The sequence below is a fragment of the Kickxella alabastrina genome (assembly GCF_025024165.1).
Source record: "Kickxella alabastrina strain RSA 675 chromosome Unknown BX661scaffold_10, whole genome shotgun sequence".
Classification (NCBI taxonomy): Eukaryota; Fungi; Kickxellomycota; class Kickxellomycetes; order Kickxellales; family Kickxellaceae; genus Kickxella; species Kickxella alabastrina.
Genome location: NW_026251481.1, coordinates 219913 through 230393, shown reverse-complemented (window position 1 = coordinate 230393; position 10481 = coordinate 219913). Strand labels below are relative to the sequence as shown.

Sequence of the window (10481 nt, the reverse complement as noted above, 5' to 3'; positions counted from 1 at the left end):
GCTCATCATCATCTTTTTAAAAAGGGGCCTGTACGCTCTTAGAAAAAGCACAAACTTTTTTTTCAAAAGATACAAAGCAAAATAATCTTGGTGCGCCTTACCAGTCGCAGTCATTGCTGTTAACCTTGTCCACTTTGCAGGCAGCAAATGGGCGGCAAGCAGCGATAGCAAAAATGTGCATGTGTGTGACAAGCTAAAATTAGACAGCAAAAACAATACTAAATCTGAGACAGCCGCTGCGTCTTTATTTGTTACTCTCTTACACGCTTTTTTTTACTTTCCATTACACCACCGCATTTTAACAAGTCTACACATTCAGATGAGCAGCTACCGCAACACATCTGGGAATTCCTACGGAGGAGGAGGACAAGGAAGAGGGTATGACAACGGTGCTGGTGATGCCCGTGCCCCTAGCAGCAGACCCTCCAACAGCCCCAACCCCTTTGGCAGCAGCAGCAACAGCAGCCCAGGCAGCCGGCATACACGAAACCCAAGAGCTCATCAAGTACGAGGCGAGTCATCGGGTGGATATGGTTCTGGTAGTGACAGGCTAAGCCGGGCGCCCGAGGGAAGAGCCGATACTCGCGGCTACGCAGCGGCCTCGCGCGAGGGCCGTGACCAAGATGGCAAAAACAATAGCGGCCAGTACAGCAGCAGATACGGCAACGGTGGCCAATACGGCGCTAGCGGCCAAAATGGCGGTAGCAGATATGGCAACGGCGGCCAGTATGGAGCCAGTGGCCAGTATGGCGGCAGCCGCTACCAGCAGGACCAGAACGACTACGACGAAGAAGACGACGAAATAGACTCGATCAAGGCTAGCATTCACGAGAAAAAAACAGACACCCTAGAGTCCACGCGCAGGGCCCTGCGCACACTCCAAGACACCGAGGAAGTAGGCGCCAAAACCCTGACTAAAATCGGTGAGCAATCAGAACAACTCAACCGCATTGAGCACACAATGGAGCTGGCAAACATGAAGGCAGAAAACTCAGTCGAGGATACGAGCAAGCTGCGCACTCTGAACAGGTCCATGTTTGCTGTTCACATAAAGAACCCCTTTAGTGGCAAAAAGCGCCGCGAAATGCAGATTGCCAAGGTTGAGGCTGACCAGGAGCGCAAGCGACTGGCGAGAGACCGCGAGCGCGAAGGTAACCAGGAGTCGCGCAGTCGTCTGCTGGAGCACACTAGCCGCGATGGTTCAGGATACAGGGGCCCGGCTGGACGCATGGATGCCAATGGTAAAGTTTTGCAGTCCTATAATGGCCTCAGTCAGGGCGAGCGCTCAAGATACACTTTTGAGGACGAGGACCCGGAGCTCGAGGATGAGATTGATGACAACGTTAGCGAGATCAGCTCGGCACTGGGCCGCCTCAAGAACATGTCGTTGGCCACCCAGAATGAACTCAATTCGCAGTTCAATCCGCTGCGCCGCATTGCTGACAAGTCTGACAAGACCTCGGACAACATTGGCATTGCGAGGTTCCATTTGGACAATACCAAATAGAAAATAGATGTTTTATTTTGTTTTGGGTTTTTAGTATCTTTGACTTTTTTAGTTTTTTTTCTTTTTTCTTCCTGTTTTAAGGTATTTCGTTTAATTGTCAACTTTTTAATGCGCAAACATAATTTTTGTTTGTAGATTTGTATTCGCCTCAGAAAACCTAGAGCATGCTCATATTTCCCTGGGACTGCTTGCATCTGGTCTTGCGACCAAACACAAGCAGCACTCCGGGGCATCAAACAGTGTGGGTAATGCTCATCACCGGCAGTACTACAAAGTACATTTTTTGCGTAAATTTGTCACTTTGGAAAACATGCCGCGCCGATCTCCGAGACCACGACCAGCGCACCAAGTCTGTTTACTTATGGCAATGGCTTAATATCAGAAAAATTTAAAGTATTGGTTCTTATTTTTATTCTTATTTTTGCTTTGGATGGTTTCTCTGGAAATGTTGACTTGCGTTAGCATTTTGATATATTGAAACCAGCATATTTGGGTTTGTAAATGTTTCAGATATGATGTATTGGGTTACCAAATATGGAGCTATTCATGTCACAAACATAAACGGTCTGTTTATAAAATTAAATAGCTGGACATTGTTCTGACCTATTGTGGCAAAGTTCACGAATCTCAGGAGTGCTGAAGCCAGCACTGGGTCTGCCAAAATAAAAAACAAGGTATCAGGTTGTTTTTTTAACAACAGCCGGCCATTTATTTTCCTTGATCCAGAATATCCTGGGTTTAGCAATCCGACGCCTCGTGGTATCAAACTCAGCATGGATAGGATTGGGATGCGCGGTGGGCGTATTATCCAGGAAGGGTGGAAGGTGAACAAAGCACGAAGCGCGGTTGTAACCATCGAATGTGCATTCAGTAGCAGCACGATCAGCCCTCGCCACCATACCACCATCCTGTGGATGCGGCGCGATCGTTGGACGCAAAACCTATGGCTTTGCATTCGGTAGCGGTCTTGAGTTCAGGTTATAATCAAGTTAGCAGAATTTCTGGAGAAGGACAACGTTTATAATGTCTTCTGGCTGCGGAACAACAACAACAACCTTCTTATCAAGTTGCTGTATGATCTCAGGACTGGCAGCGGCAGGTTGAGTCTTTGTCGTGGAGAGCAATATTACCTAGCAGTGTTTCGAGCTCAGGGACTCCGTGCGAGCATACTTGATCCTTGCCACTTTCGATGAGAGCTGGAACTGATGATGGCAAGATATTCGTCCTTCGCAGCCAGACACGCTTCCTTTGCAGCAAGCTGATTGTCCCTCGGCATCAAATCCAGGCCTCCTTTGCAGCAAGCTGCTCATCCCTTGCACGTCAAGATATCCAACCTTGGCCGCGAGCCTGGCGGAGATCTCCTGCTGGCACTCCATAAAGCATACTCCGTTCTTTTATTTGCCATCATCCATCTGTGTTTAGCCATGGGCAACAAATGCTGCATTACCGATAACACCATTTCGATTGCATTGTTGGCGTTGCTCGCAGGAAGTGACATCGTTGACTAAAAGCAGACTCTCAGGCGCGGTACTCGTGGTGACGCTCGAATCAGTTGTCGCGAGACGCTGCTTCTTGGTATGCTTGGCGATATATTTTAGCAGACTTTGGCTGTATCCTTAGCGCCCTGCTGATGAAAGGTCCTCTGCATTGTGTCAGGATAACATTTGAGCCAACTCATCGTGCTTAATGTTTTTTGGCATGCCTTCTAACCTAGTAGTAATTCGAAGTTGGCTGAAATTTGGTTAAAAGTTTTGAGATTTTTTTGTTGTAAATTTAACTAAAAAATAAAATATACATATACATATATATATCAAAGAAAAGGAAAAGGAGACAAAAAGATTATGTTGATTTACCGTCAAATGTGCGTTGACGTTTGCACTGGTTTTAAAAATTGCCACCCTAGATCAAGTGGATCAATTGATTTTTACATACATTACTATTAAATAAAATAAAAAAGACAATTTCCCTTGTTTCTGGATTACGCGCCTACCACCTTAAAAACTTTGTATTCTTTCATTCAAACTGTCTATGCTACCAAGTTTTGAAGTATTGGGGGGGGGGGAGGGGGTTCTTTTTCGAAATGCACACACCCTAAATTAGCTGCATTTCCCTACCCATATTGCCGTTAAACATGTGTTAATTGTGACATTTTTAATGCTAAACAATTAGTTTTTATATTTTTTGGACATCATAATTATCTTTTTATTAGGGTATAAATTAATATATGGATTCTGCACGCATAAATTACTTTACTGTCATATTCCCATTTAGCCCTGATGGAAACCAGGTTCTTCTTGGTCTGAAGAAGCGTGGAATGGGCCAAGGACTGTGGAATGGGTTTGGCGGTAAACCCGAATCCGGCGAAACAATGGATCAATGTGCCCACCGCGAACTACAGGTAAAAAGAAAGAAAAGAGTATTTAGGATTTAAAAACATTAAATCTAACAATTCATAAAAACTTATCGACTAAAATAAAAAAAATATATTTTGGTAAAAATGTCCGTATATCTTTTTCTTAGGAAGAATGCGGATTAGTTGCCGAAAAACTACGCTATGTCGGAGTCCTGTATATGGACGACATGAAAGGACCGAGCCACCACATTCTCGTATACACCTTGTCCCAGTACTCTGGTAATATCTCAGAATCCGACGAGATGAAACCCAAGTGGTTCGATACTACCAGCGATAGCCTCCCGTATGATCAAATGCATATCGAGGCTAGCTATGGTGGCCAACTTTGCTGTCACAAGGCCTATTTGTCGCTCGTTTTTTGTTTAATGGTGAGAATATTGCCGGACATGCAATTGAACGCGTCAGTAGCGAGCAGTTGCTGGAGCACAAAATGTTGATCGAGAATATATCCGCTACAACAAGCAAGTAAACTATCATATTGCTTTTGGTGTAAACAAAAATGAATAATAATAACAATAATAAAGTCCAATCGTTGCCCGTATTAAGAATAGTCCCCGAGCATTCAGGGAAGAGTGGAGAGAGAGAACATAGATACATTGTGCGAAATATAGAAACCATTCAGAAAAAAGGGGGAAGTGCATCAGGATCCGCCCATATCCAATCTTTACTAAACCCAAAAAAAAAAAGAGCATTAAAAGTTACACCCACCTTATTTATGCACCTAATCACCAATATTACCAACCCATCTTTTCTACCCACCCGATCCCATTCGCTTAGATATTTACTTTCAGCATTCAATCATGGACTCCAGATCAGTATCCAAGCACATCGAAGAGCTTGAGTACCAATGCAAACCCCACCGTCTCTTCACCCTCATATTCCCACTCAACCCACCTCAAACCCAAGTCCTCCTAGGCCTCAAAAAGCGCGGATTCGGTCAAAACAAATACAACGGGTTCGGAGGCAAAGTAGAGCCCCAAGAATCTATCTCTCAGGGCGCCATACGCGAACTCACAGAGGAGTCGTGTTTGCGGGCACGGTCGGTGAATAAACGCGGGGTGTTGTTTTTCTATTTCGAAAATGATCCCGTGACTATGGAGGTGCATGTTTTTGACACGGTGGAGTATGAGGGTGAGTGGGAGGAGACTGAGGAGATGGCTCCGAAGTGGTTTGGGGTAGGAGATATGCCGTTTGACAGAATGTGGAAGGATGATGAGAGGTGGTGGCCGATGTTTATTCGGGGCAAGAAATTCATTGGGAGGTTTTGGTTCCTCGAAGACCAGGTTACAATTGTTAGGGAGGAACTTGCCGAAGTGGACAGCCTAGAGTTTTGAGTAATTAATGCGTAACTGTTTTCCTTTGTCTCAAAGTTTCTCTCATGCCATAGTGCCCTGATAGAAGAGCAATGCAATGAATTACTAAAGTTATATATAAAGTAACATCAAATTTTTAAATAAAAAAATATATTACTTTTGTTGTGTCGTCTTCGTCGTCGTCGTCGCCGTCGTCGTCGTCGTCGTCGTCGTCGTCGTCGTCGTCGTCGTGTTGTTGTCTATGCGACAAACTCTCCAAATACGTCCGTCCTCTTATGGTTAAAAACGGGCATTTCGCGCCTAACTTTTTCCAAGAAATCCAAGTTAATCTCAGCCAGAGCAACCTCAGGCTCGTTTGAATTGCGCGGGCACCTGGCAACAACCGATCCCCAAGGATCCACAATCATGGCATCTCCAAAGCTCGACCTCTTCGAGTTATGCTTTCCAATCTGCGCCGCCGCAAACACATACGTCTGCGTTTCCACCGCCCGAGCACGCACCAGGAGCTCCCAATGCGCCGCACCGGTCATTTCCGTAAACGCCGACGGGTAGCATAGGGACTGGGCGCCGCGCAGACGCAGCTGCTGCGCCATTTCGGGAAACCGCAGGTCATAGCAAATGGCCAGCCCCAGTTTACCCACGGGGGTGTCAAGAACATCGGGCAGGCGGTCACCTCTCGTTGTCGTGGTGGATTCCAGAAGCCGGGGGCCATCCTTGACGTTAACATCGAAGAGGTGCAGCTTGCGGTAGATCGAGACAAGGGTGCCGTCTGAGCTTACAACTGCGTTGGTGTTGTACGGCATGCCGTTGAGGGCCGGCTGCTCGTGAATGCCCAAAGAGACCCAGATGGCGTTGTCTTTGGCGGCCTGCTGGATTTCTTTCATGAAGGCCCCGTCCAGCGGCTGGGCGTTCTGCGCGGGCTGGGTGCGGGTTTCGGCAATAAAGTCGCTGGATTCCGGGAGGAAGACCATGCGGGCGCCTCGCCGGGCAGCGGTGGATATGAGGCCAATGCAAGTCTGCAGGTTCTTCTGCACATCGGACTGCGCGCAGAACTGGGCCACGGCAGCTATTGCCTTGCGTGCGGGCGTGAGGTTGATGCGGGCGAGCGGCGACAGCATGGGTGGGAATCCGTCTAAAGTAATAAATAAAAACACGGTGACGAGAGGTTGAGGAGGGAAGAAAGAAAAAGTTAATCCACACACGCAATAGAAAAGTGAGAGAGATGGAATGGGACGATAAGAAGCAGGAGGAAGAGGAACAAAAAATCTTTAGTTTTTTTGTATACGCGTCGTTGATCGTAACAGCACAAGCGAAAGCTCAAGGTAAAAATGAAAACAAGACATAGAGTGACTGTGTGAGCAAAGAAGTGACAATAAAAGTGAATGTCGGTTCAAAAAGATGTTTTGCGCATGTGATTGCAGCACAGATTAAATTATCATTCTTACCCGGCATCATAATATGAGAGTCTTCGTAGGGTGCTTGGTTGACGGCTTCTGAAACAGAGCGCAGGATGTCCTCAGTAGACCCGTTGGCCAGCGATCCCTGGTGCGAGTAGGCGGCCGAGACTGCGCCATTCGATGCGGCGTGGAAAAGATGCGATGTCTGGGGGTCCGGCGTCTCGCCCGTCGTCCCCGCAGTGCCATTGGCCACGGCAGCCGCCACAGCTGCAGCCGCCGCCGCCGCAGCCTGCGACATGTTCAGCTGCTGCTGGTGTTGATGATGGTGGTGGTGGTGGTGATGGAGATCGTGGTGCTGGCCCGAGGCCATGGAGGAGACCGGCTGGCTGGCAGACCCCATGTGCGACATACCGCGGTGGGACGCAGTCGGGGTGGACGTAGTGAACTCTGGATTGGGATCATGTCTGTTGTGGTAGTGGCGGGCGAGAATGGTGGTGGCTGTGAGGCGGCCGTACTTTTGCGCGCAAAACTTGCATTGGCGATATCCGTCGGGCATGATCTCGTACCAGCCCCACACCTTGCTCTTCAGGCGGCTGCTCCCGCCATCGCCGCTATGCGATGAAAGCGGCCGCTTGGCTGGCGTCCGATGCGTTCCTGAGATGGCCTTGTATCTAGTGGGGGTCGAGATTTCTGCCGAGTGCGCCTCTGGGTCATCCACGCGGATCTCCTCTCCCTCCTGGTGGTGGTCCTGCGGCAAGTCCTGCTTATCCTCGCCCATGTCGCCAATCTCGCCCATTTCTCCCATGTCGTTCATTTCGCCCATATCGCCCATTTCGTTCATCTCGTCCGTGAGCTGGTTGACGCTAGATGTGATGACCTGCGACAGCGCAGTCAGAGAGGAGTTGGCAGCATGTGCGTCTGCATCGGAGGCCATCATGTAATCAACATGGCTGTTATCGTAATGCTCCTCTTCATAATGTCCTGCCCCTGGAGTTCCTCCTCACCCTCCACCCCCTCCTCAGGCTGCTGCCCATGCCCATGCCCATGCCCATGCTCCTGTTCCTGTCCTGCTCCTGCTCCTGCTCCTGCTCCTGTTCCTGCTCTTGCTCTTGCTGCTGCTGCTGCTGCTGCATATGCTCGATTATCTGGTGGTCATCCATGCCCTTGTCAATATCCTCCTCGTAGTACTCACCTTGATGCTCATCCAGCATCTGATCGCCCTCATTTGTAGTCACCAGAATAGACCCGGACGCGTACTCAGCCTGCCCCGTCGAATCCCCCTGTTGCTCCATACCCTCGACCTCGGCTAATTCAAATTCGCCGTACTCTTCGGCCTCATAACTGACCTCCTGCGCCAGGGACTCGTCCTCCTGGTCAACGATATACTCGCCATGCTTGGACCCATCGACAAGCTTGCCATCGTACTCCTCCTCCTCCTCGTGGATTTGGTCAATGTGGTCGGCCATGGCTCTGTGAAAAAGAAAAAAAAGAGCGAGGATAAGATATTCTCTTCTATTGGTAACTAGACACTTTCAGGAAATGTGCCCTATGGGTGAGGGGGAGGGGCGGGTGTTTTTTATGTGTGGGTTGGTTGGGTTTGTCAGTGTGCCTGGTGGTGTTTTTGAGTGTTGGCAATATAAAAAAGTAAGAAACAATAATAGCGCGTGAGTTATATATATAAGGCTTCTTTTTAGCACCAAAAAATATATATAAGAAGGAAGCAAAAAAAAATGAATGAATGAATGAATCGAGCCGAACTGAAAGAAAAAAACAGATGAGGTTGAAACGGTTGGTTTTTTCTCTTATTTTCCATTCTCGCTGGGAAAAAAAAACTTTGGGATAGGCAAAAGAAAAGGAAGAAAAAAAAGGAAATGAAAAAAGCAATGTGAGCCAATTGGGTGAGACGCGTGATTCCTTCAAGCGGGTTGAAAAATAAAAATAAAAAAGTAAATCAAATCCAACAGCCATGACCAGAGGAGAGCAAGAGGGGCATGGAGGCATGGAGGCATGGAGGCATGGAGGCATAGGGGCATAGAAACATAGGGGCATAGAAATAGTGGCATAGACATGGCATAGGTTGGCATAGCGGCATAGCGGCAAAAGCAAAGTGAAAAAGACGCGCTCACAGGCAAAAACCCACAAATTCTATTTTTTAAGCCAAGAAAAAAAAAGATCAGCGCCTGGACTTCTGCAGGCTGTTCACCGGCAAAAACCCCACAAGCTCACACAGCGACTCCGTCAGCGCACGCGGCAGCGGGCGACAGGCAACGCGATCAACAACCCAGTCAGCCCAGCGCGCAGCAAACAGCGCATCGTGGTCGGGATGCAGCATCTGCAGCACAAACACAGCGCGCTCCGCCAGCTCGGCAACCGGCGTATCCGGAAGCACCTGGGCGTCGGCCGCGGCAACCGCCATCTCCAGCAGCGCGCGCACCAACGCCGTGTCCTGCGCGAGCCGCTTGCGGAAAGCCGCCAGTGCGGGCGGCACGGCTGCGGCGACAAAGGACGTCGGCGCAAACGGCATGCGCAGGCGCGGCGCAGCGCGGCGCCCATTGATGTCGGCGACGCGGAACCGCGTGTACTGCCGGGCAGAGGTCGGCGGCCCGGCGGCGGCCGCTGCCAGGTTGCTCAGCAGCAGCAGCGCCGTGTGCACCCACACCAGCCGCGACTCAGCGGCAGCCGCGTCGCCGGGCGCAGGGGGCGAGCTGGCGGCAAGCAGCCGCGCGCAGGCATCGGCCAATGGCCCGAAGTGCCGCGGCCCGAGGTGCGCCAGCATCGTGCGGTTGCTGTCCGCCACCGACAGCCGCGCGCCAGCCTCCAGCGCCAGCAGAACCAGCGCGCCGTTGCCCGCGCTGCCGTCGCTGCTCTCCCACGCATGCGCCGCCGCCGCCGCCGCCGCCGCCGCCGCCGCCGCCGCCGCCGCCGCTGCCTGCCGCCCATCGGCAAAGTACGCGAGCAGCCGCAGGGCTGCGCGCACAAACTTGGCGCCGCACGCGCGCAAGTCAAGCCTGTCGGCGGTATTGGCCAGAACCACGACCAGCGCGCGCCGAAACTCCAGCGCACGGTGCAGGGCGCGCGCGCTGGCGCTGGCCGCCGCTTCCGCGGCCGCAGAGTCGCAGCGCTGGCAGAGCGCCGCGAAGGCGCGGAAAAAGTCGTGGCTGCTGGCCAGGAAAAGCTGGTTTGCCGGCAGGAACGACAGGTTGCGCAGCGCGCATGCTGCTGCCAGCGTGCGGTCGGATGTGAATGCCCACAGAGCGCTGCCGCCGCGCAGCAGCCCGCGCACGGCCGCCGCGTCCTGCACCTCGTCGCCGGGCAGCCCGCCGAGCGACAGGTCCTGCGTGCTCAGCAGAGCGAAGCGCGCCAGATCGTCGGCGTACGACGGGCACTCCTTGGCCCCAGGCTCCGACTCCGGCTCCGGCCCCCGGCCCCAGCTCCGGCCCCGGCTCCGGCTCCGACTCCAACTCCAACTCCGACTCAGCTCTAGCCTCGGCTTCGCCCTCAAGCACCCCAAGCAGCGCTTCCGCCAGCTCCTCGCACTGTGCCAGCGGCAGGACCGCGTCCGCATGCGCAGTCACACGCACCAGTGTCGTTAACGCCGCAGCCACCTCCGCCGGAATGCCCGACTCGATGCTCAACGCCAGCGCGCGCACGTCAATGCTGCCGTAGTCGCCAATGGCCGGGTGCCGCGCGCGCGGCCTGAGCGCCATGGCTGCCGCAACATCAACTCCGCCAAACGTGTCCAGCGTGCGCTCCAACGGAAAGAACCGCGCTTGCGCCGGCGCCGGCGGGGGCATTGGCACAGTCACCTGCCGCACACTGTGGTGGGCCTGTGCGCTGACCGGCTGCGACGG

General features: G+C 51.8%; 6 protein-coding genes across 6 annotated transcripts; 3 read left to right on the top strand and 3 right to left on the bottom strand.

Moving 5' to 3' along the window:
- Window positions 1-319: 319 nt before the first annotated feature.
- Window positions 320-1507, top strand: BX661DRAFT_170793 (uncharacterized protein; the record flags this gene model as incomplete). Its single annotated transcript, XM_051533652.1, has 1 exon — window positions 320-1507. The coding sequence occupies one exon, from the start codon at window positions 320-322 to the stop codon at window positions 1505-1507; it is 1188 nt and encodes a 395-aa protein (XP_051391879.1).
- A 2194-nt stretch (window positions 1508-3701) lies between these two features.
- BX661DRAFT_181937 (NUDIX hydrolase domain-like protein) lies at window positions 3702-4554 on the top strand. The gene is made up of 3 exons (XM_051535847.1): window positions 3702-3905; window positions 4028-4235; window positions 4259-4554. Exons 1-3 carry the CDS (start codon window positions 3732-3734, stop codon window positions 4387-4389), a joined length of 513 nt encoding a protein of 170 aa, XP_051391878.1. The 5' UTR covers window positions 3702-3731; the 3' UTR covers window positions 4390-4554.
- A 166-nt stretch (window positions 4555-4720) lies between these two features.
- BX661DRAFT_143125 (NUDIX hydrolase domain-like protein) lies at window positions 4721-5254 on the top strand (the record flags this gene model as incomplete). The annotated part of the gene is made up of 1 exon (XM_051532986.1): window positions 4721-5254. One exon carries the CDS (start codon window positions 4721-4723, stop codon window positions 5252-5254), a length of 534 nt encoding a protein of 177 aa, XP_051391877.1.
- Window positions 5255-5399: 145 nt separating this feature from the next.
- BX661DRAFT_181934 (carbon-nitrogen hydrolase) lies at window positions 5400-8421 on the bottom strand. Its single transcript, XM_051535846.1, has 3 exons — window positions 7635-8421; window positions 6679-7597; window positions 5400-6365 (listed from the first exon to the last, which is right to left on the bottom strand). Exons 1-3 carry the CDS (start codon window positions 8094-8096, stop codon window positions 5473-5475), a joined length of 2274 nt encoding a protein of 757 aa, XP_051391876.1. The 5' UTR covers window positions 8097-8421; the 3' UTR covers window positions 5400-5472.
- On the bottom strand, window positions 8305-8666 carry BX661DRAFT_181932 (uncharacterized protein; the record flags this gene model as incomplete). The annotated part of the gene is made up of 1 exon (XM_051535845.1): window positions 8305-8666. A coding segment is annotated over exon 1 (335 nt), but the record flags the coding sequence as incomplete, so codon positions are not given.
- Window positions 8667-8709: 43 nt separating this feature from the next.
- Window positions 8710-9493, bottom strand: BX661DRAFT_181931 (uncharacterized protein). The gene has a single exon (XM_051535844.1). It carries the CDS (start codon window positions 9404-9406, stop codon window positions 8804-8806), a length of 603 nt encoding a protein of 200 aa, XP_051391874.1. The 5' UTR covers window positions 9407-9493; the 3' UTR covers window positions 8710-8803.
- Between the last annotated feature and the right edge of the window lie 988 nt (window positions 9494-10481).